This window comes from Gorilla gorilla, chromosome 13, assembly GCF_029281585.2.
Source record: "Gorilla gorilla gorilla isolate KB3781 chromosome 13, NHGRI_mGorGor1-v2.1_pri, whole genome shotgun sequence".
Lineage (NCBI taxonomy): Eukaryota > Metazoa > Chordata > Mammalia > Primates > Hominidae > Gorilla > Gorilla gorilla.
Window position 1 is genome coordinate 59,986,597 of NC_073237.2, and position 24,162 is coordinate 60,010,758.

Sequence of the window (24,162 nt, forward strand, 5' to 3'; positions counted from 1 at the left end):
TTCATGGATATTTTCATATCTGCAAGGGTTCCTGAAACCAACCTCCTGTGGATACTTAGGGATGACTATATATTAAATACAGTATATATAAACATGAATATATTTAGTATTTAGTGTATATAGTTGCGTGTGTATATATTTTATGGTTGGTTGAATATACTAAACGTTGGTTTTCTGGCCTCTTGAAAGACATATGACAGTCCAAGATATATTACATTTTAAAAAGTCAATTGCAGAATATGTATTTTCAACTTACATACACACACACACCTATATATATGTTGACTATATATATTCTGCAACCTGCTTGTTAAAACTTAATATGTCTTGGAGTGCTATATGTTTTTCATGTGACAAGAAGCCCATCTGTGAGAAGGTTGCAAGAATAGTTGTTTGAAAAGAATGATTGCAGAATATTCTAGCTGACTGCATAAATACTGGTTATAACTCAAAAATTAATAAGATGCACAATGGGAGCTGTGTTAGACTTGTTTTTTTTAATTTACAATCTCTCAATTTCAGATTATAATTTTAGTGGAATTAAATCTGAATTGCTCAAAATAACAATTGAATTTACTTAGCTTCAGATGTAGTACAGATTGATCCATTAATTTGTTCAACGTGTGTTTTTACAGGCATACTTTGCACATGATCTACACTGTGCCAGTCTTCCTAGTGTGATGCTGGTGGCTCTGGGCATGTAGTAGTGGCAGTGAGCCCTTATAATCTGCTGATCCTTGATACTAGCAAATTTTTTTTTTTCTTGAAGTTTCCTGTGGACTGCACTGTGGGGTCACATGGGCCATATTTGGGTTCTCAGGGACCAGTTTCTCTATTGGCTGAATTGTTACCTTTTCATTTAGCTGTATTTATTGCTTGATATTTTTTCTCATTGCTTTCAAACACACTTATACTCAAAAGACATGTTATGATCATTAAGTTAATGGTACAAGTAAATTAATAATACAAGTAATAATATCCAGATGTGCATATAGCTTTACTGCTAAAGAATGAAGAAGTCTAGTGATCTTTGCTGCCAAGAAATAAAGACCCTTCCTGTTCTTCAGTTTACAAAGGTGGGAAAAAAGGAATGGACACAGGGGGGCAGCGTGATCCTATTCCACAGTGAGCTTGATGCTTTCTTTTTATTAACCTCTGAGATAAATACCTTTACTTTGGGTAAGTCAGGTATATGCAGTCCAACTGTAAAAGCCTATTCTAGTGGGCACCCATTCACTTAACAGAGCTTAATTTTATACTTTTATAGCAGTGCTTTTATAGCAATATTTTATACTTTCATAGCAATGCTTTTATACTTTTATAGGCATTAGCAAGGAAAGAACTTTTGCCTCAGATTATTTGGTTTTGAATTCCTTCTTTGCCATGTGGTATCACTAGCTGTGTGGCATCATGACAGGTCAAACTCTCAGAGCCTCAGTTTCCTTATCTGTAAAGAGGGAGTCAAATGTGATCCTCTATCTGGAAGCACGCTGTCAATTCTGACATGCTCTAAAAATGTTGGATATTCCTCCAGCCAATGTTGTTATTAAAATTGTTATTTCTCTTAAAGTCTCATTTGTTTCCTTTTTGGGGGAGAAGTTCGTTGATGCCATTGATGATGTCACTGTCTGTGTAATTAGCTCTTAAGAACACTGAGTTCTTTCAGATACTTCCCTTGACCTATAAGACTTGTTCAGCCTTTGAATATGTTTATTATTTCTAACCTAGGCTCTTGCTGTACCATCCTCTTAGTGTGCTGACATTTTCACACTTGGTGGCAGTTTGGATTTCTAGAAAATGACCACACCAGAGAGACTGTCTTGAGAAGCTTCATAGCCTTCTATTTATTTGTCTAACGCTGTTTCAGTCTATTTTTATTCCTGTGATTCTGAAGATAGGGTATGAGCTCGCTTTCAATTTTCCAGCCTCTTACTTTTATCTAAATTCTTGATAAACACAGGAATAATAATGTAGCAGCTATCCTTTAGATGCAGGGACAAGAAGTAGCCAAAAGCATATGAAAGGAAAGAGGAAAAAGGAAAGGCCTCCTGTGTAGAACATCATATCATGCATCTAGGTGTTTGTTCCTGGTAGGAACATAATGATGTTTACAGAAACCAAAGCAGTTCTGGGGCCGCTGCTGGGCTGGTGTCAGGGAGCAATCGTGGTAATGGTAGGCAATGTCAGGTGCCATGCTGTGCATTCTACATAGCTTTGTCATTCGTCTTTACAGTAGTCTTAAAGGGCAGGTACAATGACAGTTTTTACATTTTCTTGAAGAGGAGACTGAAGTTAAGTAGTTTACATGATTTGCCCCAGATCACATAGTTGGTAAGTGGTGGAGCAGGGATTTGAACCCAACCCTGCCTGACCCTAGAACTTGAATTTGTGGTGTGCGTCTGTAGTCCCAGTTACTCGGGAGGCTGAGGCAGGAGAATCGCTTGAACCCGGGAGGCGGAGGTTGCAGTTAGCCGAGACTACGCCATTGCACTCCAGCCTGGGTGACAGGGCGAGACTCCATCTCAAAAAAAAAAAAAAGAAAAAAGAAAAGAAAAGAGTTCTTAACACTATAAGCTTCAGGAGAAAGTTGTGTTTTGTCGCTAGTGATAGCTGGGGAAATTGACACATCACTTTCCATTTGCAGGTTGTACTTCAGAGTTTCTGGATGGAGGCAGAGCCTGTTTTTGGCCAACAAGGGTGGGAGGATTATACCCATCACAGGGAGCATTGTCAGAGGAGCATGGATGAAGAAGGCCAGGATGAGACTAGTAAATGAAGCAGATAATTGATGTTACAATTACACCCATTGGCTGAGCGCGGTGGCTCACACCTGTAATCCCAGCACTTCGGGAGGCTGAGGCAGACGGACCACCTGAGGTCAGGAGTTTGAGACCAGCCTGGCCAACGTGGTGAAACCCCGTCTCTACTAAAAGTACAAAAATTAGCCAGGCTTGGTGGCGGGGTGCTTCTAATCCCAGCTGCTTGGGAGGCTGAGACGAGAGAATCTCTTGAACCCAGGAGGCAGAGGTAGCAGTGAGCCAAAACTGTGCCACTGCACTCCAGTCTGGGCAATAAGAGCGAGACTCTGTCTCAAAAAAAAAAAAAAAAAAAATTACACCCATCTTCCCTCCTGTCTTCCTAGCCTCTCTATCTCTTTATTCCTAGTAATTTACTGTTATGGAACTTAATTTTTAATTATACATTTATTTGTATAATTGTTTAATACTCTTAGACTGTAAGATCCTGGAGGGCATTGATTATATTTATCTTCTTCACTAGTGTAAATCCAGTGTCTATAAGTCTTACTACATAGGAGGTTCTCAGTGAATGAAGTGTTTTTTGAATGTATGAATGAAAATAAATTATTGAAAAATGAATGAAGGGTAAGAGTTGGAAAAGCTTTCAGAGAACATTTAGTCTCTCTCCTTTTTTTAACAGTGTGGAAACTGAGTCTCAAAGAGGGTAGCTAATGCTTATTGAGTGGCTAATGTAAGCTGGCACTTAAGCAAGTTATCTTACTTTAGTCCTCATGTTCATTCATTTAAGAAGCATTTATCAGGTACCCATTATGTCCCAAGCGTTGTTCTACAGGTTTGGGGGCAGCATCCAGGATGCTGCACTTCACCACTCATCTCACAGAACATCACTGAAGTTCAATTTTAAAATGTCTACCTTTAGTGATATTTCAAGGGGCTTGTTGAAGATGCTGACAGTGAGGCCCCTTTTCAGGTGTGATTGTCTTGGCTGGGCCCTGTATTGATTGAACTGCTCTGAGTTCACACCTTTCTAGGGACAGCCCTGCCAGCAGTAGAATAATGTACAGAAAAGACAAAGTCACTGTTTTCATGGAGACTTGATGGAAGCAGATCACGAATAAATACATGACAAAAATATCAATTAGTGGTAAATCTTACGTCGAAAGTAAAATAGGGTATTGTGATGGGGAGTGTCTGGGAAGGAGTGCTCTGTTAGATTGGGTTGCCACCTTCTGATAAGATGACATTTAAACCAAGCCTGTTATTCAGTAGGAAGGAGCCAGCCATGCAGAGACCCAGAGAGGGAACCTTAGAGGGAGGAAGAACAATAAGGCAAAACCACTGTGTGGAGGAGAGCTTGGCGTGTTTGAGGGACAGCAAGAAGGGTAAGGGATGACAGGGAACGATGATCAAGGGGGAGAGTGGCAATAAATGAATTAGGAGAGATTATTAGAAGCCTGATTATATAGAGTCTTGAAGTCTAGGGTAAGGTGCTTAGATTTTATTCTAATGCGATGGGAAGCCCATTGGAAGGTTTTAAGCAGGAGAAAGGCACAGTCTGATGTATTTAAAACGTTGCAGCGTGTGGACAATGGATTTGAGTGCAGGAGAATGGAGGCAGGGAGATCAACTACAGCCATGGCAGTAATGCAGGAGAGCATGCATGGTGGAAGTACATTGCTGAGGAGGGAACATCAATCCATTGTGGCTGGAGCGTGGCTGGGAGCACACGAGTGGGAAGAAATGCTATTTATGATGAAAAATATAGAATAATTTCTTTTTGCACTTTGATTCTTTCCTCGGTAGAACCTAAACATTAATATTAAATGGAGTTAGTAGGAGGAAGAATTTAATACATCATATTATTTGATGTAAGGTCAATTATGTTCTACAGTTGATGTACTGAAAACAAAGCAACCCTCATCAGAATTCTTCTCGTAAGTAAAGTGGCAGCCACTAAATAGCAAAACTGCCTCATTGGCTACAGTTACTTTTTTGATGGTCCTCTGTGCGGGGACCACTCTCAGTCCAGATCACTTGTGTGGCACCTGCTGTGTGGTCAAAAATGATTCAGATGGTAGCTTTCTGTCCTTCGGCTCAGTAATTGTTCATCCCATTAGACCCAAGATCTTTTGGTAATGAGTATTTTGTAGTATCCCTTTTATGATACTGAAAATATTTGTAGTTAATATAATCAACTTATACAAGTCACTGTAAAAAATTAATATAATATTCTGATTGTAATATAAAGGAAAAATGAAAGTGGTTTATAATAAAATGTATATGTTAATATGTAAGTATCAAGCATAATGAAGCATTTAGATGGGACATGATTTTCAAAATATCAAACAGGTCTGGTTAAAGATCCAAACAAAACAAAATACAATTGTTCCTTGATTTACACGGTACTTGGAAAAATTCAGTGTATTTCCAAATTATGCAAAAAAAAGAGCTTTGTGTTTACATGTAACATAGTTACATAATTATTTTCAGTTACATAGTTAGTTAAGTTCTAGGCTCAGACAATTATAAAATAGTTTTTAGCCTGCAAGAATGTTTGCAGGATATTAGAAAGTCACTGGGGATGGGGGAGATAGTGTGATGTGCATGAGTGTCTTGAGCACTGCAGGACTCCCTCACACCTCTGGCTCCTGCCCCTGAAATATTTCCACAAATGTCCAAAATGTCCTCGGGGTTGGTACCCCTGCTGAGAATCACAGCTGTAGCTGTCATCTGGGCCCTTGGCATCCATGCATCACAGAACACATTGAACCCCAGTCTAAACTGTAAAGTTGTGTGAACAATGCTATGTCCACCTTGTTCCTGTTCTATCCTTAGTGTCTGGGTTAAGGTTTATCATTAGTAAAAATTTGTTGCAGGAAAAATTGGATGGATATATGGAAAGATAGTTTTTCCTTTTTGTTCTATTTTGTAGAACATCTGTTTAGTCTTTTTTTCTCTGTTATGACTTTGGAAGGCTTTAAAAAATTATCCACAAGATAAAAAGTAGTAGAAATTAGTCTCCTCTTGAATAACACGTGCTAGGATCAATATGTCTATTTTTACCTGAGTGCCATCTCTGCCATCATCTGCCTGAACTTTTATTTTGTTAAGCCTGGAGGTGTAAATACAGATATTTATGCTTTTTCTATTTTCTTTCTAGTGTGGGATGAGTTGGCCTACTATGAAGAAAACACACGAGATTTTCTTTTCCCAGAGCCCAAGCTGACACCTTTGCACCCTAGGAGGTATAGGGAGGTGCTCATGAAGACGGCTTTGGGTTTTCCAGTAAGTTATTCATGCTCATCTGGGCTTCTATTAGGAGAGAAATTATTGGGACCTGAACGTTTTATTCCTGACAGGGTTTGATCTTTATCTTGGTTAGTACCCCTGCTGTTCTGTTTAGTAGCTCTGTTTAGATGCCCAACTCAAGGTACCAAATTATACTGATTTCCAGTATTGATCTGAGAGGTGGAAGTTTTATCTAATCAGGCTAAAATCATTGCCATATTTACATTGTCACATAGTTATAAAAGCCTCCTTTTGTTGCAGATTAACAGTAAGATTTGTTTGTTTAGTTATAGCTATTATGACTAAATAGAGTAGCGACAGTAGTTATCTTTATTTTGCGCTTTCAATTTTTTACATAAGATATTTTTCTCCCAACAATTCTCAAGTTAGCCAAGGCAGATATGGTCACCATTTAACAAAGAGGAAACTGACAGAGGCTCGCAAATTGATATTACTGAAGGATCTTGAAGGATATAGCAGATATTCCATTGATAATTTAATTCTTTGGGGGGCATTATCTGAACCCAAATTCGGGATACTCATTTTGATGTTGTGTTTGACGATTTCTATTCCCACAGCAACCCTGACGATTTTCTTGACTTTTACGTCACTTGAATGATCTCCATTTAAAAGGCCACACCTTTGAGAATTATAAAAAATATTTTGATACTCAGCGTTTCTCGTATTGCCCCATGAATTGCAATTACTATAATTTGTTATTGTTTCTACTTTGTTGAGAGTACTGTGCAGAATATATTTAAGATAACAGGCAGGACTTCTGTTTCTATGAAGCTTATCATGACAGAGCTTCTAATACGTCAAACAGCAAACATTCATTAAAGGTTGTCCTAATCAGAATTCCTGATGACTATAACCCCAAGACCTTCATTATCTTTGAGAGTTTGATGAATTTCACTGAAACTATTTTTGTTTCTCCAAGATCTTCATGTATCACTTAAATCCATGGTACATGTGAGAAGCTTACCTTTAATTTATTTTATTTTGAGTTATTGGGATATTGCTCTTCAGAAGATAAAATGGATTAAAAACTGATGAGAATCAGGTAGGGGATACTCTGTTATATTAACTTTGGTTTGTCTAGCTTTCTGTTAAATAAAAGGCATCTACAAACACTGAGCTGGTAGCCAGCCAAGTATCAAGATAAAAAGAAACAAACTTTCTTATATTTTCTTAAGTGTTATCTCTCTTTAACTTTATGGTCATAAATAGGAAAAATAACCTATAGGAGGTTGTATTTATAGTTATTTATAAATGCAGTTAGTCATTAGAGAAAGGGTTTTTTAAATGTGTGGAAACACCTGCATGCATTAGAGGTAAAGTATTCTTACAATTAAGTTAATCAAATTATATTTTAAATAATTTGTGAATAGAGGGACTCAATTTCTCTCAACCATTCTATAAAGCAAAATAAAACCAATTACCATAGCAATGGTTTTTGGAGGGTGGGATCTGATCTTATTTGTTACTCAGAAAATTTTATTTTTGACTGGACTCAGAAGTAGAAGCTCACAGAGAGGGCCACCTGCACTGTTGGCAATCTATTCCTGGCATTTTTCTTTGGTCTCCTTCATTCTTTTGGCCAAAAGTTTCGCATATTCTGCAGCCTCTCTCTTATTTCCCTTAGTAGTCTGTTTCTTCAGAGTAATATGCCAGAGTTTGTGTTATAGGACATGTGGAGTAACGAGACACTGAATCTTGGGTGCTTTGGTTCTAGGTTTCTTGCCTTCTTTGTTTAAGGGCTTTATTACAATATATTGGCAGATATCATCTTTTTTAGAGTGATTGAAAAGTGCAGATTCTGCTAGGTCTTTTGGGCCCCAGGTGACAAGGCACCATAGTGTCAGTCAGTCCGGGAATATCCTTCTCTCCTTTTTTAATGATAACCAAGTTGAGAATGGTCAGATTGGTGACCACATTGTGACCCTGAACAGATTTTCACTTTCTTTCTCCAATTCTTCTTGGTCTATAACAGGAATGCCCCTTCTCAGTAGCAGGTAGACATGGCCATGGGTCAAGACACTCTGCTTTATGGGGAAAACTTGTTTGTCTTTCCCACCGCTGATTTGGACCACATAACCCTCCCAATCTTCACCCAGAGCATGTCAGTAGTAACTTCTGTGGCCATATGCTTCTCATAAAAAGTATGAAGTTTGCTTTCATCATCCACTTCAATTAATTTCTGGCAGCCAGTGGCTGGAAAGGAAATATTCAGCTTCATCTCTTTTTTTGTTTGTTTGTTTTTGTTTTGATGTCTAACCAAGTAACTGTTAATGTATTTATTTGTATACAATAAAAGTGTCACGAAAATTCTGTGTTGGGGATCACATCCATGTTGCTTTCACAAGTAAGTAAGTATTATTCTGAACTGGATAAATTAGTTATGTCCTGATTAATGCAATACATACTTCCTTTGGCAGGTATTTCCTCTGCTTTAATAGACAATTTCAGAAAGACATGTTAAGGGGGGAGAATCACACAATACTAAGGATCTGAGGGCCATAAACATCACATATGTTGAGTTTGCTTTTAGTTTTGTTCCCAACAGCTCTTAACCAATGTCCCTGGCTGTAATCTAGGTGCTAGACACATTGCAAATCCTCAAAAGTGTTTAAGATGAAAGAGTAACACACTTAATTTTTTTTTCTTTTTGAGATGGAGTCTTGCTCTGTTGCCCAGGCTGGAGTGCAGTGGAGCGATCTCAGCTCACTGCAACCTCCGCCTCCCAGGTTCAAGTGATTCTCCTGCCTCAGCTTCCTGAGTAGCTGGGATTACAGGCACTCACCACCACGCCTGGCTGACTTTTGTATTTTCAGTAGAGACGAGGTTTCCTCATGTTGGCTAGGCTGGTCTCGAACTCCTGACCTCAGGTGATTCTCCTGCCTCGGCCTCCCAAAGTGCTGGGATTACAGGCATGAGCCACCGTGCCCGGCCTTCAGCTTCATCTTGAAGCAGCTGATTGCCTCCGAGATACCACAAAAAAGAGCCATCACTTTGATAATAGCTGATGTTTCAGCCTGGCCAGCACAGTGAAACCTCGTCTCTACTGAAAATACAAAAATTAGTTGAGCATGGTGGCGCACACCTGTAATCCCGGCTACTGAGATGCTGAGGCAGGAGGCAGAGGTCACAGTGAGCCAAGATCATGCCACTGCACTCCAGCCTGGGCGACAGAGTGAGACTGCATCTCAAAAAAAAAAAAAAAAAAGCTGATGTTCACTGTGTGCTCACTGTATACCAGGCACTGTGTTGAGCTCATTACATGGATTATCCTGTTCAGTCCTCCTTCACCTTGTGAGGTGACAGCTATTCTTTCCCCACTTTAATGGAGAGGGAAGGTGGTGTAAAGAGTTTCAGAAATGCACTCAGGGTCACAGAACTGGTGAGTGGTGGAGGAGGGATCCTCCTGCTGGCCTGACTGGCTTCAGAGCCTGCACTCTTATTCACTGAATGATGCTAATTTTCTCATATTTATTTCAGCCCACTATCTGATTTCTTTTCATTAATATTGTAGGAAGTAAGAATGAATTACATATATGTGAGACAAATCATTCACTTTATTTTCTCCTAATTTATCAATTGATTAATAATTAGATTTATTTCCTCCACTAGCATGTGGCTTTTCTTTGTATTTCTGTATTTTGCTGTTTTATTTCACTTGCTACTTAATGGTATTTTTTATTTCCTGGTGAGGTCAAGAATTTTTTTATTTTTGCAATATTATCTAGTCTCATCCATTAGATAATAGATAATATTACTGTCTCATCTATCAGATAATATATAATATTACTGTCTCATCTATTAGATAATAGATAATAAAAGATAATAATACTGTTTTCCTGTGAGGCAATGAGAAGATTGCACAATTATCTATTATCATGTTAGGTTAAGACTGACTTTGTAAAGTGAGCATAAAAAGCATTTAAAATTATTTTTATTTATGTATTGTGTTATTTATTATGTTAAATCCTTTTATTGGCCAACCATTATCACCATCATTCCATTGGTAAGGAGACTGGATGAGATATAGTCTCTGAATTTCAACTCTAAAGTATAATGTTATGCTAAAAACAGCACGGTATGAAAAAGAAAATACATTCTTCTTTATTGTCTGTAAGTCATTGCAAGGAGTGGAGGTCGTATAAGGTGAACAAAACTGTGTTACAGAGTGTGGATTCCTTACCAGCAGGGGACTTCCTTCCTTCACTCTGGGCAAAGTCGATCAGGAATTTGAAAATCTATTAGGCAGCTGCATGTACAGTGGTTAAGTGTGGAATCAGATTGTCTGGGTTCATTCCCAGTTTTGTCATGAATGGCTATGAGACTTTGGTTAGGTTAATCTCTTTGTGCCTTAGTTTACTCATCTGTAAAATGAGACTGTAATAGTACATCCCTTACAGGATTATTGTGAGTGTTAGATGAGGTAATATATAGTGTTTAGCATAATACCTGGTATATGTATAGAAACCCTTAATAGCACTGGCACATGTAATAAGCATGCAGTAGGTGTTGGCTTCTTTTCTCTTGAGGGCTTCAGCTGGGGCAAACCTTGTTTTGGAAGCACCTTGAGTATAAGTGGTATAAATGAAAATGAAATATTAGAGACTGGAGGGAGAGACTACTATGGGCTTACCTGGAGGAGTTAGAGTGAGATCAGACATTGAGAGATGGGTAAAATTTGGATGGAAAAGAAGAGAAGGAAGGTGCCCTCAGGGCAAGAAGTAACTTGGACAGGTCGTGTTCTCTGGGGGAGAGTAGAGCAGAGAGGTGATGCAGAGGGGCCACTGGTGAGTCGATGGGGTCAGATGGAGACAGTGTAATTTAGTCAGATCCAGGTCCTGTCCCTGTGGTGCCATTTATAAGCCTTGTAAATTTGGGAAAATTGCCTTAATGTCTCTTTAGGCCTATTTTTTGGGGAAAGCAGTTGTATTTTAAAAATTATTATACAATAAAATTGATGCTTTTTTGGTCTACAGGTCTGTGAATTTTAACACATGTACAGATTTGTAAAACCACTACTACGATCAGGATATAGAACAATCCCATCACTCCTAAAATCCCCCTCATGTTACCCCTTTATAGGCACACCCTCACCCTCACCCTAAGCACTAGTCTTTTCTCTATCACCATAGTTTTGTTTTTTTGAGAATGTCACATAAATGGAATCATACAGTCTGTAACCTTTTGAGACTGGCTTTTCTTACTTAGAAGAATGCTGTTGAGATCCATCCATGTAGTTGTGTGTGTCATTCATTTGTTCCTTGTTATTACCGAGTAGTTTCCATTATGTAAATACACCACAGTTCATCTGTTCACCCATTAAGGATGTTTGGATTGTTTCTAGTTTTTGCCCATTTTTCAGTTTTATCATCTGTAAAACAGGATGATTGTAATAATTGTACCTACCCTATAGGATTATAAGAATTAAACAGGATAGGGCATATATATATATATACACACACACACACATATATATAAAACACAATATTTTAGACAGTATAGTACTAAGAACAAAAAATAGAAATATCAAATCAATGAAACAAAATGAATTTGGAATTAGATCTAATGAATATAAATATCTGATATAAAATATAAAGCAAGTTTTTCAAAGCAGGTAGGTAGAGAGGAAGACTCTGTATTCATACCTCTCTCTAGGTAATCACATTCAATTCCATGGTACAGTGTTTTAAATAGAGTAGCTAACATCATGGACACTGGAGCCGGAATGCCTGGGTTAAATTAATAGCCCTCATTACTAGATGGACATGTTACTTAAACTGTGTCTTAGTTGAGGAGATACTATTATAAAACCTGCTTCATGGGGCTGTGTTAGGATTAGATGAGTTAATATATATGAATTACTTAGGCCTGGCTCTGATACATAATATATATTACATAAGTGTTTAGCTATTCTTATTACATATATATTTTAGATAATGTGTGTGGATTATGCCACACAGAAGAGCAGTTAGGTTCTTGTATGATTTCAAGTTAGAAGGAGATGGCTAAAGAACTGTTTCTAGTAATTTTATTTGCTTTTTTTATGCTGTTTTATTTTTAGGGCATTGCTCCCAAAATAGAGTTTTCTACAAGGACAGCCATCAGAGAATGTGTGTTTCTGCATAGAAACAGATTTCTTGTAAGTACAACACAAATCTAGTGATAGAAATGACCGGATTTTTTTTTTTTCAAATTTAAAGAATTTTTGCCCAAACTCAGTTTATCAAGTTTACATGAAACTAAACAAGTAGAAACCTGGAAAGTTTTTACTAGGTTTGAATTTCTATAATTCAAACTGTTTGCTCAGCCAGTCATATTAGAGTATGTTTGGTACATATGTTTGGCAGCATGATGTAGCTGGAAGCAGGGTGATTCAGAAGCTAAAATTACAAATTTGATGTAAGTGAGCTAATTAGCTTTTGTTATTGTTGTTCTATGACATTTACTTGTGATCTTATGAACAACAGTTTCCATCTTTTTTAAAAATTTAAAAATTTTAGGCTGGGCATGGTGGCACTTTGGGAGGCCGAGGCAGGTGGATCACCTGAGGTCAGGAGTTAGAGAACAGCCTGGGCAACATGGTGAAACCCCACCCCTACCAAAAATACAAAAAGTAGCTGGGCATGGTGGCGTGCGCCTGTAGTCCCAGCTATGGGGGAGGCTGAGGCATGCAAATCGCCTGAGCCTGGGAGGTCAAGGCTGCAGTGAGCCAAGATGGCTCAACTGCACTCCAGCCTGGGTGACAGAGTGAGACTCCATCTCAGAAAAAAATAATAATAAAATAAATAATAAAAATAAAATAAAAATTTAGAAATTTTAATTTTTTATGGATACGTAGTACCTGTATATATTTATGGGGTACATGAGATATTTTGATATAGGCATACAGTATGTAATAATCACATCAAGGTAAATGGTGTATCCATCACCTAAAACATTTATCTTTTGAGTTACAAACAATCCAATTATATTCTTTTAGTTATTTTAAAATTTACAGTTAAATTATTATCGACTGTAGTCACCCTGTTGTTCTATCAAATACTAGATCTTATTCATTCTTTCTATTTTTTTTTTTGTACCCTTTAACCATCCCCACTCCCCCTCAGCCCCCATGACCCTTCCCAGCCTCTGGTAACCATCATTCTACTCTCTGTCTCCATGAGTTCAATTGTTTTAATTTTTAGCTCCCACAAATAAGTGAGAATATATCAAGTTTGTCTTTCTGTGCCTGGCTTATTTCACTTGATATAATGGCCTCAACTTCCATCCATGTTGTTGCAAGACATAAAAAATAATGGCTGAATAGCACTCCATTATGTGTATGTAATATAATTTCTTTATCCATTCATCTGTTGATGGACACTTAGGTTGATTCCAAATCTTGGCTATTGTGAATAGTGCTGCAGTAAACATGGGGCCACCTTTCTTTTGCTGAGGCTGATGCTCAGATTGTATTCATGGTCCATCTTTGGTAAGCGTGAAGTGTCTTAGGGCATCCATGTGTACTACCTCAATTTTACTTTCTTCTTCAGTCCTAGTGTCTGTCTCCCTCACCCCAATTTCTTTCTGTTTTGCTTTTACCTTATTGCATATAATGTTGTTGCCACTTAAAATCCTTTCTAGAACAAGATGGAGAAGGAATAAAGGTAGTTTGTGAAGCTTCTCCAAATACTTTGGGACAGGGTAGAGTAAAACCTGTAAGTGAAACAAAATGCTTATCCCAGATCTCATGTATGGTCCTAGAAAAGACCTTGAAAATGTGGGCTGTATGTTACAGAATACTTAATGAGAAAGAAGGGCCAATAATCTGCAAATCTATCAAAACTCTTAGCTAAATAACTCATATAATGGGAGACCAATGATTAATTTTAAGGAAGGCATTATCTGCTTTTTAGTTTTGCCTTATTTATCCTCTCTTCTCTCCAATTTATTTGTGATGTGTTCATAGCAATTTTTCAGTGTTTCTTTCTCTTCCATTCTACCATTTTAATGCTGTTTTAACTTCCTAGGTCCTTCTTTCAGTGTTAACTTTTTAAACAAATAGTTTTATTGTTTTTTTTCTTGAACTCCTGGCCTCAAGAGATCCTCTGCTTCAGCCTCCCAACATGTTGGGATTACAGGCATGAGCCACCGCACTGTCTTTTTTTTTCCTTAAAACAAAAGTATCACTTTATTTTAGAAAATTAGAAAACAAAGATAAATAAGCAAAAAGGACCCAAAACTTAAAAAACTGTCTCATTCTTGCCATTTAGAGATCAGCATTAATTGTTTTAGTATATTCTGTACACACATCACACTTTTAAAAAAGATTGAGATCACGCTGCATTACATATTATTTTGTACCCTTCTTTTTTTTACTTAATTTATCACAAACATTTTCTCATGTCCTCAGGTATTCTTGTGCCAGACAATTTTTCATGGCTTCATAGTATTCCATTGTATGGAAGTACTGTAATCTGTCTGGCCATTCATTTTCCTTTTGTTGAGCACTTAACTGATATATCAGCCAGGGTCCAGTCAGGAAACCACACCAAACTTGTGACTGTAACAGAAAGATTTAATTTTTAAAAATGGCTAAACAGGGGTTGAAAGAAAGACTGAAAGATAAAAGGGGAACACTGAAATGACAGAGTAACTGCAGGAAGCAGCTTCCACCCCTAGGGCTGGGGAAACAAAGGGAAGATGTTGGTTCAGCAAGAACACAGAAGCTTAAAGAAGAAACTGAACAGAAATGGGACCCAGACCTCTGGAGAAGGGCTGCTTTCCTGGATGCTTCTTCAGGAATTCGAAGGTGGGACTTGGATGAGCTGGAACTCAGATCTCAAAGGAGGGGCACTGCTCACTGCTGGTGCCACAGGAGCTTGGAGGAAGGTTCCTGTGGGTCTATACTCAAATCTGAACAGGGGGCTCTGGTCAGCTGCTGCTGATATGTCTGGAGGAGTGCAGTGGGGCTAGTCCTGGCATAATAGGGGAAAGGCTATAATCTGGAGCCATTTGCAGCTGTTAAGGCGAAGAATGGTTGCAGGAATGATGCTAACAGGAATAGAATGCAAAACTGGAAGTAGCCAGTCACTGTATCTCCTCCAGCCTTGCACTTTCTCTAGCACCTTCCAGTGGCAGAGCCTACAGAGACCAGCTGGAAAAGCAAAAAAGGGAGTTTGTAGAGTCCCTGGACCAGTATTATATAGCTGAGGTGGATTTGCAACTGAGCGCAATTGCTTACTCACCAATACAGCTGGTTTCTAACTTTCAAACTATCATAAGCATTTTTGTAGCTATACATATAGCCATAGTTATTTCCTTATAATACATTCCTGGAAGTGAAATTGCTAGACCCCTCTATGTGTCAAATTCTCTATTATCTATCTATTGGAGATGTCTGACACTTTCTAACTTCCCCCTATTATAAATAAATCTCACTGTTAATTAGTTGAATACATTATACTAGCAAGTTATAAATACTACTGATGTTAAACTGAACAGGAAAAAAATTAGAGAAATGTCCTTTCTTAAGTTTATGTTTTATAAATCTGAGGTGTGTTATCTTTGACCTTAATTTTTAAAAATTCAATTAAATACCGTTATATTCTGATTGAATTTTCTTTTCTTTCTTTATTTTAAAAAATATTCTTTTTTTGTTTATTTCAGGAAGAAAGACATGAGTTACGAAGGCCTTTATCTACATCACATGAATCAATATTTCCCTTAAATACTATAAAGATGAAACTAAAGGAGAATAATCTCAACAGACTGCCCAAAGGCATGCAAGCCCGGGCGCCCTCTCAATATTCTACCAGGCATTTCTTCCAGGACCAGCCAGCTCAGTTGAACCTTGGAAATAATTTCAAAATCTCTGGAGGAAGCAAGCCTCCATTTGTTGTTAGACACGTGAGCCTAAAATTATTTTTTAGAGTATTTTGCAATAGTGAGGATATGGATGAGGGTGGAATAAAGGAAGGTTGAGTTATAACAACAAATGAATAATATTAAATAAAAAGGTACTTCAAATTGAATAATAATTGTGATTAAATTATGTTCATTTCCTAGATCATTGTCAGGAAACCCCTAGAAAGGTACCTTATACAGGGGACTTGCTCAGTAAATGTCAGCCATCCCTATTTTTAATTTTTGAAAATTATTAACAGAGTATAATGCCTACACATGATAACTTGCCATTATCTTGAAGAGTCAATGAACTGACAGAGGTTGAAAATGCATAATGAAGGTTGGCACACACTCTATATCAATCCAAAACTAAAGCTTCATCAGTTTTAAAGAAAACTACATGAGTTTTATTAATGAGATTGGTGCTTAGTGGCCATATGTTGAAGAGCCAGAAAAGTTTTGTTTGCAGGAAGAAGCAATGTTGTGCAATACTCAAAGCCCTTAATTAAAGTCATCTTAGATTTTGTCCTCAGGTAGTGGTAGGCAAATTTAGTCACACTAGTTCTCTTAGTCTCTGTACATTTTTTTTTTTTTTTTTTGAGACAGAGTCTTGCACTGTCGCCTAGGCTGGAGTGCAGTGACACAATCTCGGCTTACTGCAACCTCTGCCTTCCGTGTTCTAGTGATTCTCCTGCCTCAGCCTCCTGAGTAGCTGAGATTACAGGTGCCCACCACCACACCCGTCTAATTTTTGTACTTTTAGGAAAGACAGGGTTTCACCATGTTGGTCAGGCTGGTCTCGAACTCCTGACCTCAGATGATCCACCCACATCAGCCTCCCAAAGTGCTGGGATTACAGGCATGAGCCACTGCACCGGCCTACAATTTTTTTGCTACTATAAAAGTAATGGAAAATATAGAAAAGTTCAAGAAAAAAATTATCCATTGGGTCACCAGCATAATAAAATCATTGTTTGATTTAATTTGACGCAATTTCTCTGCCTTATGCTTGCATTCATAGGCTTTATTTTTTCCACAAAGTTGTAATTATACTGTATATACAGATTAGTTTTCCTATATATTCCAATTAACATTACATTAAAAAAATTTCCTATATTATTTTGTAGTCTACGTGAACACCAGTTCTAATTAATGACTTATTCTCCAGAATGTTAACTATTGATAGTATCATTAAGTTGATATTTTGATTTAAAGTCATCAGTGGTGATGCTTGTGTATTAGGCAGAGACTGTGAAGTGTAGTAAATCTTGAAGTGAAGGTGCTGTTGAGATAACTGTATGCAGAATTGGTTTGTAGGTAAAACAGCTGTTTGGCTAGAAACTTCAGAACAGCTATCTACAAAAAATACACAACAGCTGTTGCTTGGTGGCCTGGGTAATGACATCTGGTAAAAATCTAACAACCAATCTTTAAACATGTAGCCATAAAAATATCGAATTGACTTCATTTATTTCATTTCATTGAAAATATATCTGATTTACTTCATTTGATATAAATTATTGTAAAATACAACTTTAGTGCATGCCATTATGAACTAAGTAATCTTAAAATCTTGATAGATTTCTTAGGGGATTAAAACTTGTTTGATACTTATTTTATTTAACAAATTCTTATGCAGCTTTTCCTATGTGCCAAAGTCTTTTATCCGTGATTTTACATATTTAATTTTTTTATTTGGTCAGATTTTCTGATGATATGTGATGTTTCCTTAAGTAGAAGCATTAAAATTTAGAAAACCTGATGTTATAAAGACTGTAAATTCAAGTCAATATATTAAAGTAGAATGAAAAGTAACATTATAACCTGCCTTATTAAAATGTTAAAAAACAGAAAGTAAAAAACAAATCAGCAACTCTATATTGTAGCTATTTGGAAGAGTCCCTAGTTCAAGTATTTTGACCTGTTTGCAGATCATGTTACCCAATTTTTCCTTAGGAGAATATGGTCAGTCACCATAGATAAATAACATAGTAATATAGTTGCTATTATTATTATTATTTATTATTTTTTGAGACAGAGTTTCACTCTTGTTGCCCAGGCTGGAGTGCAATGGCATGATCTCAGCTCACCGCAATCTTCGCCTCCCGGGTTCAAGCGATTATCCTGCCTCAGCCTCCAGAGTAGCTGGGATTACAGGCATGCGCCACCACGCCCAGCTAATTTTTGTATTTTTAGTAGAGATGGGGTTTCTCCATGCTGGTCAGGCTGGTCTCGAACTCCCGACCTCAGGTGATCCGTCCTCCTCGGCCTCCCAAAGTGGTGGGATTACAGGCGTGAGCCACTGCACCCGGCCTAGCTACCCTTATTCTTTTTTCAAAAATGTAGACACTCGGACCAGAGAGGAATGTGGAAAGTAGAAATGTCATCTTATGGGAATCCCTTGCTGTCACTGAGGACCCCATTTAGGCCAGCACTACTCATACTGTTTAAGGAATGTGAAACGTTGTCCTATTTTAAGAGATTGTGAAATAAAGCTTCACTTGCTCTCTTTCTGTGCGGGATCCTTACCAGTTGTTGGAATATAATTTGTGTCTAACTTTAGTTTTTATGCTAATGTTTAGCCTACGTCCTCGTGTTCTAGCCTCAATGAAGAACAAACAGTTTCTCCTTTTAGGTGTAACATGTAACAAACTTGCAGACTGTGATCTAGGTGGTTTTCCAGCCTTCTTTTTCCAACCCGTGTAATCAGTGATTGAGTGGGAGACAGGCATTCCGGTAACGAGGGGAGGGTACTAGAAGCTATAGTGGATTCTAGTCTTATTTCTTTCCTTAACTTTCAGGTGGACAGTGCAAAGCCCTTTGGTGAGAATATTTCAGAGCATCATCTGAGGAGGTCTAGAAGAAAATCTAAGTTTTCAGACTTTCCGTTTCCAATGAGAAGAGGTACTCGAGTTTCTTGTTACTCCTGTACATTTCCCTATGGCAACAAATGCGTCCTGTGTATACCCTTTCATTCTGAGGAATCACAGGTGATGTTCGGAACTGTGGGCCTAATTCTCAAGTACTCTCCAGCTGTGGAATTTCCAGGGCAGTGTTCCCATGAAGCAGAGTCAGCTGAGAAGCTTCTGTCTGAGCGTTCCCCTCGCCGTTGAAGGGGACCGTTCTGAGCAGCGTGCTGAGTGTGCTGTGGTTGCAGTTGTCACCTGGCTGTTCGGGGGAAGCAGAGTGCAACTTGTCCTGCTGTGAACCCCTTGCAAAGTCACCATTGATGCCTAACAAATAAGGCTTTCCGTTTTTCTGGATGGCAAAAAACAGGAGATTGATGGTAATCAGGAGATGTAACATTTGCTTTATAAGATTTCATGTCAGCGAGGTGGGAAGCCAACTCTATCTGAAGCAGTTAGATGAAGGCAAACTGTTCTTAAACCTTTAAATTTCAGGCCCTTTTGCATTCTTAAATATTATTAAGGAGCCCAAAGAGCTTTTCTTGATATGGATAATATCAGTAGTTAGCATGTTAGAAATTAAAACTGATACATTTTTAAAATATAAGAACAGACTACGGCCGGGTACAGTGACTCACGCCTGTAATCCCAGCACTTTGGGAGGCCGAGGCAGGCAGATCACCTGAGGTTGGGAGTTTGAGACTAGCTTGACCAACATGGAGAAACCCCATCTCTACTAAAAATACAAAATTAGCCGGGCGTGGTGGCACATGCCTGTAATCCCAGCTACTCGGGAGGCTGAGGCAGGAGAAACGCTTGAACCCGGGAGGCAGAGGTTGCAGTGAGCTGAGATTGTGCCATTGCACTTCAGCCTGGGCAACAAGAGTGAAACGCTGACTTAAAAAAAAAAAAAAAAAAAAGAATAGACTAGCACACATTCCATTAGCCATCGTGATGGTGATGTCATGACATCATTGTAGCTTTTGGAAAACTCCATTGTGCAGTGGTGAGAGAATGGGAATGAAACAGTCAAATCATGTCTTAGTATTATTATGAAAACAGTTTGACCTTGCAGATCTCCTGAAAGGTCTTGGGGACCCCTGGGGGAGATCCCTGGACCACACATTGAGAGTCACTGGGTTAAGGAACCCCTTGTAGGCTTTTGACTGAAATCCATGAATCATGCCAGTAGTGAAGGTCATGTCGGTGAAGATCAGTCATTCCTGAACTTAATCAAAATTCTTAGGCTGGAAAGGAATGGTGGTGGTCCATTCTCTTGCCTGCTGGTAGTACTGGACTTTCTATCTATTGCCATCCCTGACAATAGAGATCTTTATCTTAGGCTTAAAGGTTTACATTTTAAGGGGCTACTTTTAAGTCTCTTATGGAAACTTAAGCCAGTGTTCTTAGACTGTGGTAGCTGTTTGACAGCAGCTGCAAGGACAGAGTAGAGTTTGAAGCAGAATGTGCTTCATCATCTCTGACATTTAATTTAAGTTCTTTGAGTTGAAAATCACCTATGTAGCTTATAAAGCAGCATTGTCTTCCCTACTGCAGTGAAGTCAGGCAACAGCAAATGTCCTTTTCTGGGGAGGACAAGTTGGGTTTAATGCAGGCTCTATTATGATGGGACTCACACATCACATTGGTCTCAGCCTTTGTCTTTTCTTAATCCTGGCAGGTGGAGAACTAAGGTTCCAGAGAGATTACAATGTGTGTAAAGGTCACACACCAAGTTTTTGGCATACCTACATTTAGAGAAGACATTCAGACCTCTGGGCCCAGATCCTTGGAATCCCTGTAGCTTTCAAGCCAGACCTTTGCTTAGGTCACCTGTCAGCTCATTCATCCAGGCCTAAGGTAGAACACAGCAGTGCTTCTCAAACCTGAATGTGCAGTTGAATCACATGGGGCTCTTGTTAAACTGCAGATTCTGATTCAGTAGGGCTGGGGTGGAGCTTAGGATTCTCCTTTTCTAACAAGCTTCCAGGTGATATGAATGCTGCTGGTCTATGGACTGCACTTTGAGAAGCAAGGGAATGATGGCAGGCTCCCGTGTGAAAGGTAGGGCTCAAAACCGGTAGGAAGGAGTTTATGAAGCCACAGGAGGAAGGAGGTTATGAGGCCACAGGGTTATGAGGCCACAGGAGGAAGGAGGTTATGAGACCACATGTTATGAATCCACAGGGGAAGGAGGTTATGAGAAGGAGGTTATGAGGCCACAGGGCAGGTTTGTGGCTATAGCTGAAAGGGCCTTAGCATTGCTGACTCCTGCCCAGCTGGGGGTGGGAGAGAAGAGAGCTCCTGGGACAAGGTGGCACACACATATGTATATGCCCAAAGGATATGAAAATGGCCTGGCTTTAAAAATCTCTTTTTATATCTACCGGTGACATGGGGAGGGGGATCAGCAGTCCAGAAAAAGTCCCTTGTCATTGCCTGAGCCCTGGTCACACTGGGGGAAGCCATGGTGACCTTAGAAATGCCTTACAAATATTCATTTTAAAAACATTTTTTGATCAACCTGGAAAAATCCAACCTAGTCTTCACTTTCTCTCTGTGTCGTTATTACCTCATTTTCTAGTCGTCCTTGCCATACTTCGGCATTAGGTCTGCTTGCTTATCATGATCATTTATGGTCATGATAGTGATTTCCATTTTTGCTATGTTCTATATTTCTCCAAGCTTTTACATATTTGTTGTCTCAATTTAACATTTGTGTCTACCTTGGACAAATATATTCAAGAGCTCCTGCATAAATGGGATTCCATGAAAACCAAAGAAAATGTCAGAGGAGACAGAGTTTATAAATTTTATATTAGACACACAGTACTTTCTTTTGGGTTCTGGGTGCCTGCTCAAATATGAGTTTTTCAGGCTGCTTAAGGGTTATTGAATTTACTCATTCACTTTAGACTTGCTTTACCCTTCTCCCTTCCATATGTGCTGTCATTGAAAACAAAACGTCCAGAGGCTTACACCTGTAATCCCAGGACTTTGGGAGGCCGAGGCGGGTGGGTCACCTGAGGTCAGGAGTTCGAGACCAGCCTGGCCAACGTAGTGAAACCCCATCTCTACTAAAAATACAAAAAATTGGCCGGGCATGGTGGCGGGCATCTGTAATCCCAGCTACTCGGGAGGCTGAGGCAGAGAATCTCTTGAACCCGGGAGGCGGAGATTGCAGTGAGCCGAGATTGTGCCATTGCACTCCAGCCCGGGCGACAGTGTGAGACTCCATCTCAAAAAAAAAAAAAAAAAAAAAAAGAGAAAACCTGACTGTTGACCTCAAAAAGATAAAAACAAAAAACAAAACAAAGCAAAAAACCCCCACAACCCAGAGAGTTGAAGTGGCTCAAGGGAGACTTAAAAGTGATAGTGTAACTTACAAGGGAGCATTTAAGTTTCTAAGTAATTAATTCATTGTCTAAAATTTTTGTACTGCTGTAGAATAAATATAATGGCAGTTTTAAGGCTAAATGGTAATAATGAGTCATTGAAATGCCTGTTCCTCTTTCTTCTAGCTTCTTCTCTTGACAGCCTTGCAGCTAACGTAAAGGTAATTTTAGAAGTAGAATTTGTAAAATGATTTACTTCCAGATATCTTATGTCAATTATTGTGCTTTTTCCAATCAGTGGTGGATATTTCTAGTTAGTCTGCTTAGGTGGAATTGCTGTAGTTTAGTGTTTGTATGAAGATGTGCCCAGACTCCATGTTATACTTTGCTTAGGGGTTAGTTGGTTTGTGCCCCTCATATAAGTAGGATGAATCACCAAGGAGGGTGTATGTAGACCCAATACCTACTTTATTGGTAGTGATTTTCATTGCTTTTTCTCTAATCAAATAATATTATACATAGAGGTGGTAAATCACTTGTTCTTGAAGTTTGATTGGTTTGTCAAAGTGAAGGCTCAAACTTCTATGAACAACATGAGAATAGATTTATGCAAAAAAAATGGAATATACTATGCTTCTTATGCCATAGCACTTAAATATTTTGTTAAAGTTACATTTTTCCCAGACCAATAATCCCTAGTCCTCAGAAATCAAAGTTCAGAGCATGAGTTTATTTTGGTTTTTTAATATATCCCAAACATACAGACTTTTGGTTATTTTTATCAGTCTGAACTCCTGAGCATTTTGTCACTAGTCTTCTCTTCTCCAGATCCTCTTCTATTTGCAGGAGATCCCTGGGGCAAATATTCTGTCATCTTAGCCTGAGTTATCTTCCTTGTCCAACCCCCACCCCCAGCTCTAAATTAAGCAAACAGAAGCAAAATTACAACTAAATAATGCATATTGTCACTCAGGTTATCAAAGAGCCAGATGAACGGATTGTTTTAAGGAGTGACTCATCATCATGTTTACATTCAAGTCAGTTTGGAAAGTCCTCATCCAGTAAACAAGGGGATGCTGATTTCCACGGGAAAGCTTCATTTGCCACCTACCAGCATTCCACCTCTCCTGGCCCCTTGGATCAGCCCCTTCTCAGAGAAAGGTCAGTGGCAAGCACCCATCTGTTTGCCTGAAGAGTGCATTGTGGCCTGGCAGGGATAAAGCTGGGTCATTTCACCAGCTTCCTTTCTTAGGAATATTCAGCTGGTGACACCTTGATATGAAAAAATGATTATTTCTTTTAAAATCTACCCAAAAGTCAGAAGCATATCTCAGAATATTTGCTGTAAATGGGATAGACAACTAACTTTGACATAGGTACTATTTATCTACCCATTTTTATTTGTCATAAATTTAAAAACTAAACCTTTTTATTTTACCAGTATAAAAATGTTCACCACAGAAAGTTTGAAAATTACAGAAAAAAAAGTGGAAAAAAATTACCTATAGTCCTACCACTCAAAGACAAATGTTAACATATGGGCATATATTCTTTTTCTAGACATGATTTCTTTGCTTACATTATTTTCACAAACAATGAAAATACATTTGCATATGTCTGGAGAGCAGGCCAGAGAGCAAAAGCAGAAACCTTTATTTGCCAAACAGCACTCTCTAGTAGGGTAAGTAACCATGGTTTGCTTGGGTCTGCCTGATTTTAGACCTGAAAGTCTTGCATTCTGGGAAACCCTTGAATCTTAGGCAAACCAGGACAGTTGGTTACTTTAACTTCGGGGAAGTGGCACTGAAAATAATATTTATAAGATCATTGTTTTGAATGAAGGATATGCCAATCTGCTTTTCTCTGCATTATTAGTGACGAGAATAAGAAGCAAACTCCACGTACCAAAATAACACAATTGCTCACAAAGGGACTCAGAGTAAATATATCCCAGAACCACAGTGGCCCTGA

General features: G+C 38.6%; 1 protein-coding gene and 1 pseudogene across 20 annotated transcripts in view; one reads left to right on the plus strand and one right to left on the minus strand.

Annotated features, from left to right (window-relative positions):
• SPATA6L (spermatogenesis associated 6 like) overlaps window positions 1-24,162 on the plus strand; it is a 159,227-nt gene that overhangs the window by 38,457 nt on the left and 96,608 nt on the right. For 8 of the 20 annotated variants that reach the window (XR_008668434.2, XR_008668439.2, XR_010130218.1 and 5 more), the window contains 7 exons: window positions 5,920-6,044; window positions 12,127-12,204; window positions 15,714-15,953; window positions 18,752-18,854; window positions 22,378-22,412; window positions 23,165-23,352; window positions 23,752-23,872. Coding sequence is in view for 3 of the 20 variants with exons in the window: in XM_063696428.1 (XP_063552498.1) it covers window positions 5,920-6,044; window positions 12,127-12,204; window positions 15,714-15,953; window positions 18,752-18,854; window positions 22,378-22,412; window positions 23,165-23,352 (769 nt within the window). In the remaining 17 variants the exon portion in view is untranslated. Of the gene's footprint in view, window positions 1-327; window positions 2,878-5,919; window positions 6,045-12,126; window positions 12,205-14,726; window positions 14,857-15,713; window positions 15,954-18,751; window positions 19,237-20,537; window positions 20,717-22,377; window positions 22,413-23,164; window positions 23,353-23,751; window positions 23,873-24,162 lie in introns of those variants that run through there. The other 12 variants (XR_008668441.2, XR_008668440.2, XR_002007379.4 and 9 more) reach the window with 6 other exon arrangements.
• LOC101146088 (small ribosomal subunit protein eS6-like) lies at window positions 7,545-8,946 on the minus strand (annotated as a pseudogene).